The sequence below is a fragment of the Neodiprion virginianus genome, chromosome 6 (genome assembly GCF_021901495.1).
Source record: "Neodiprion virginianus isolate iyNeoVirg1 chromosome 6, iyNeoVirg1.1, whole genome shotgun sequence".
Lineage (NCBI taxonomy): Eukaryota > Metazoa > Arthropoda > Insecta > Hymenoptera > Diprionidae > Neodiprion > Neodiprion virginianus.
In genome coordinates, this window is record NC_060882.1 from 2,745,914 (window position 1) to 2,750,970 (window position 5,057).

Consider the following 5,057-nt stretch of genomic DNA (forward strand, 5'->3'; position numbering starts at 1 on the left):
AGAATCTCGCACCTTTCGGACTGTTGGTAACACTGAGTCTCCGGGCTACGTTCGCGCCACTCGAGAGTCGAGACGAGACTCGATTATTTTTTATACGGTGGTACCCGGACCGGTTCGCTGTTCATTCCTTCGTTCGTCTCCGTCTTTTTTGGACTGTGAGCATCCTCAACCAAGGGTATAAATTTTTAATATATATCATTAATTCAATCGCCGCTTATTATCCGCGACGTACTCCACTTTTCACGCGTGACGGCGCTCGTTAATTAACATATGAAATATCATTGATTCATCCAGCTAATTTAACATCTGTAATTTGCTCCATGTGCACGCTGCCTGCGGTCGCGGCGCATAAAACTTTACTTCAAACTTTGACAATATAATCTCCAATATTTTCGTACGAGCAGTTTATCGAAAGTATTTTTACATTTAAAAGTATCCACGTAGTCAAGGATTTGAAAATCAGCCCGCGTCCTGATCTTTTAGGAGTTTCAGATTTGACAAATTAAACGTGTTCGCACGCGGGCAACCTTTTGTTCTCCCTACATGGCTATTCAAACGTCAGACATATTGGGAGGGAAAGATGAACAGTTTTTTTTTACTCTGTTATTTGCTATTATTTTACACCAGAACCATGACCACCGATCCTGAACGTGCTGGAGATGCGAGTGACTTGGAATTCGTTGAGGATGAAGATGAGAATCACCCTACGGGTATCAACTCGCAGATCCTTCGCAGGCCCGATCTGTTGGCAGCTTTACAAGATCGTATTCATGCACAAATGTTGGAGGTACTTTGTTTGCTTGTAGTTCTCTTATACTAAAGGATCCAGGTTTGATGGAGATGCTAAAGAAAAATGTTTTTAACAATGCAGAGATAATTAATCATTCATACATCTTACATATACGACGTAAATTATATTTGATTCAAATCAATTTTACATCATGTTTCCAAACTCAATATCTCAACACATCAGTAACAATAACATGTCGTGTGAACAGCTCTCATTTATTAGTGTGAAAATATAAAAGTGTTTGACAAGCTTCTTTTTTAACAGGCACTTCCAGCTCCTGTGAAACGTAGAATTAAAGCTTTAAAAAAAATACAATTGGTAGCTACAAATATTGAGGCGAAGTTTTATGAAGAAGTTCATGCTCTGGAATGCAAATACCACAAAATGTACGTACCTTTGTACGAAAAGAGGGGAGAAATTGTATCAGGCATCTATGAACCAACTGAAGAGGAGTGTGAGTGGGAAAGTGACGAGGAAGAACAAGGCCTTAGTAGCGAATTGAAGACTAAGGTGAAGATTGAAGATCTTAAAGAGAAAAAAGACGAGTATGTTTCTTTGCTTTCAAGGCTTTTGATTCACTGATTTTTATAGCTTATGTAACGTATCAAATCAACTCAACCATTTATGCAATCCGAATTCAATATAAAGCAAAATTTTGTTGCTTATGCTATATTCAATTGGTTCCTGGTAACAGGACAACATAATACATTAACAAACACGTACAACATGTCCTTGAAGAATAGTTTTGAATCATTCGAGAATATACACTCTCGTGATCCACTTATCTTTCGTGACCTCTGAACTGCCAACTGTATTATTAATTCCTTCTGCCTTTGTGGAGTACAGAATACGCGGGGGTGACAATTTGATCCATACTTTGAAATAAAATTGATAACACCGGCGATATCGGTTGTGTTAAATTTGTACATATTAAAAAAGTAGAGTAAATCTTTAATATTCCACCCATGGCTGTTTCTTACTAAGACATCGCTATTAAAAAGTCATGATATCTCTATATCGGACGAAATTTTTTTTTTTTTTTTTTTCATATACCTAATTCTTTATTCGTCCTCAGGGCTAAAGATGAGAACGTCAAGGGTATTCCAGAATTTTGGCTCACAATATTCAAGAACGTGGGAATGCTGGCTGAAATGGTTCAGGAACATGATGAGCCCATTCTTAAACATCTTTATGATGTCAAAGTTATTTTCCTAGAATCAAACCCAATGGTGAGCAACGAATAAATATGTAATCATGACTAACTAATTGAAATCCAAGTCTTGACATGAACTTAACAGCCTTAATGTTATGTTTTTATTTTAGGGCTTTGTTCTGGAATTCCATTTTGAACCAAATGAGTACTTCTCAAACTCTGTTCTCACTAAGGAGTATACAATGAAATGTGCCCCAGAGTTGAGCGATCCTTTCAGTTTTGAAGGACCTGAAATCTACAAATGCAAGGTAAAAATTTAATGAATTTGTATGCGAAAGATTTAGCTTTGCTATTCAGCATCAATGTATTTCCTATTTTACCTAGACTAGAATCTACTCGGTAATGTAATTTGTGGAATTCAACAGGGCTGTGTAATCGATTGGAAGAAAGGAAAGAACGTTACTGTAAAAACGATCAAGAAAAATCAGAAACACAAATCTCGTGGATCAGTCCGCACGGTCACAAAGACTGTACAGAATGATTCCTTCTTCAATTTCTTTAGTCCTCCAATTGGTAAGGAATTCTGTCATCTGATATTTTTCTGGTAGAATCGTTGGGTAAAATTTGCAATTGAAAATCATTTTTGTTATCACAGTACCCGAAGATTCAGAAGCTGAAATCGACGACGAAACTCAGGCCCTTTTGACGAGCGATTTTGAAATTGGTCACTACATAAGAGAGCGTATTGTACCCAGAGCAGTGCTGTATTATACAGGTATTCAACAAAATTTCAAACTAGATAAAGAAAAGTGAGCAAAAGACAGTTTGCAATATATTGTGTACAAATCTTTCGGCATTCTCAGGCGAAGGACTGGAGGATGAGGAAGATGATTACGAAGAGGAGGTTGAAGAAGAGGACGACGATGACGAGGTGGATGAGGAAGAAGAGGATGGCCATGTTAACGCCCCTCCAGGTGCGAAACTGCCCCAGGGAGCCAATCCCAATGAGTGCAAACAGCAGTAGGACTATAGAATATGTGAAATAACTAATCATAGTACCTATACAACTTTATTATAAGCCATCCCATTAACCACGCGATTGACCACTATCCTTAGATTGTACCTCAGTTCCGACTTGAACCGAAACACATAAACATTCCGAAGTCCTAATCAAAATGCAGAATTCACAATATATACGGTCTTGCAAATCTCTAGTGTACAACGTTTATATCAGCTATGACTTCTGCACTATGCTTTGAAGGCTTACGGAATATGATGTGCTTTGGCCTCTGATCCATTTACGTAAACCATCCGCTAATCATATCAATCTCTCCTATTCCAGATCAAGCCTAGAAACTTCAACTTACCAGTGAAAAAATTATGTGTAAAAACCTCTCTAAATCCGACGTTCATGACGATTGATGAGTAAATTTGACGCATTTAGAAATACGTATACATCTAACGTGTTTATAACATCTGAAGTATATTGATAATGTGGTTCTCTCCTCTAGTATATTCAACGTTCCTCTAATTATTAATTGCTTCAATATTTTTTTAAACTATTGTTACGTTTATATGTATGTAGACAGGAAATGATTTGAAAACTTTTTTCAAAATCTGTGTTGACCTATACAAAAGAGAAGAATTTTCGGTACTGTTGAGGCATTTTAATACAAAAATGTGAAAAAGATTTACATGATCATTTTCATTCCCTACTTTTTCAATCCTTATGTGATTACGTCCCTATCGTTGTTACTCAATTTTAAATTTGTAATAAACCTTTATCATACAAAACAAACAAATTTTGTTTCAAAATATCGAAACTAAAGGATATGACTTAACGAGCTGGGGATATGTATGCACGATAACACGTGTGCGTGCATATACATTCATCTATGCTAGCTGAATAGTTAACGACAATTAATGTCATGGAGCGGGAGTAGCCGCAATAAAAAAATTGCGGAGTGACGTGCCTACTACACATGCACTGCGTCGTGACAATCGTGACCAATTATTACATAGCACGGTCTCATATCCTTGACTGAGGATGCTGAAGGTAATGGGTCTAACACAAAGCGACACCAAGTGATTTTATTGGCTAGATCTAACGGAATAGGTCAATGAAATCACTTTGTATCGTGTTGTGTCAGAAAATTGTCGTAAAAGGAAAACGCTAATTATGACTGCGTTAATATTTGTGCCATCGATTTGGTTAGGGGAGTTAGGGATAATTTCCGGTTTCTGCACCTGTCAACCGTAGACTTATAGAGACTCGTCTATGCTGTCAACCACTTGTCAACGCTGCAATGATTCGATAATTGCAGAAAAGTACAATTTCCACCGTCTTCGACTGGATTTTCACAAGCAGCATATTAACGGAGTAGCGCGGTGTTACAGACAGCCAAAGACGCTCATGATAATGCGTGCCGACGCGGGGACACGACAGCAAAATGCTACGCATCAAAACCAATGATATTGTAGTTTTTGTCATAGTAGGCATAAAGTACGGGAAAACGTTCATGTTTCGCGAGCGTAAAGTTGAATTTTACGCCTAGTGGGCATAAACTCATAATATAAACGTTTTCCCGTATGTTACGCCTACTAGGTCGTTAAATATCCAACTCTGCACCCACAATATGAACATTTGCGCGTGCATACATCGACGGGTCCTATGAAAACAGACAAATTTCGGCGGACCAGATAGAACGGACGTATCTCCCAAGTTGCTATAGCAAGTATATTCAGAACTCGAGTTCTGTATATCTATCGGATCCCCAACACAGTTCTCAATATGCCCACTTACCCGTAGAGTCTGGTAACGAAAATTTGTCCAGCGGTAACCGTCTTTGAATTCTTCCGTGTACGGATACGGTACCATAGACTTGTTGGCCGTGTTCGTAAATTGACTGCCAGTGCTAAAAATTCCCTAGGACAGAGACAGAGCTGTCAATGAACTCGGCAGTACAAAAGAGATGAAAGATTGCTGACAGTACTGTCAGATTAGAGAGTATTTCATTTGTCACAAAACGCTACGGGTGGTTGAGTTTCATACTACTGAAAAATCCCCAAAATTGTTGCAGTTTTGTAGTGTGGAAGTCAGTCTTATTCCGTCTT

General features: G+C 38.1%; 1 protein-coding gene across 2 annotated transcripts; it reads left to right on the top strand.

Moving 5' to 3' along the window:
- The first annotated feature begins 30 nt into the window (after positions 1-30).
- On the top strand, positions 31-3,633 carry LOC124308026 (nucleosome assembly protein 1-like 1). 2 transcript variants are annotated; one of them, XM_046770327.1, is made up of 9 exons: positions 31-175; positions 628-787; positions 1,055-1,335; positions 1,866-2,019; positions 2,114-2,251; positions 2,369-2,516; positions 2,599-2,718; positions 2,807-2,917; positions 3,286-3,633. In XM_046770327.1, the coding sequence occupies exons 2-9, from the start codon at positions 632-634 to the stop codon at positions 3,294-3,296; spliced, it is 1,119 nt and encodes a 372-aa protein (XP_046626283.1). In that variant the 5' UTR covers positions 31-175; positions 628-631; the 3' UTR covers positions 3,297-3,633. The 2 variants fall into 2 exon arrangements, with proteins under 2 accessions (XP_046626283.1, XP_046626282.1); XM_046770326.1 differs by having other exon boundaries at positions 2,807-3,633.
- The last annotated feature ends 1,424 nt before the right edge of the window (positions 3,634-5,057 follow it).

Coding starts and splice junctions, on each gene's coding strand:
- LOC124308026 (XM_046770326.1), top strand. CDS start 632: ATGACCACCGATCCTGAACGTGCTGGAGATGCGAGTGACTTGGAATTC. Junction 1,336..1,865: donor CTTAAAGAGAAAAAAGACGA/GTATGTTTCTTT, acceptor ATTCGTCCTCAG/GGCTAAAGATGAGAACGTCA. Junction 2,252..2,368: donor CTGAAATCTACAAATGCAAG/GTAAAAATTTAA, acceptor GGAATTCAACAG/GGCTGTGTAATCGATTGGAA.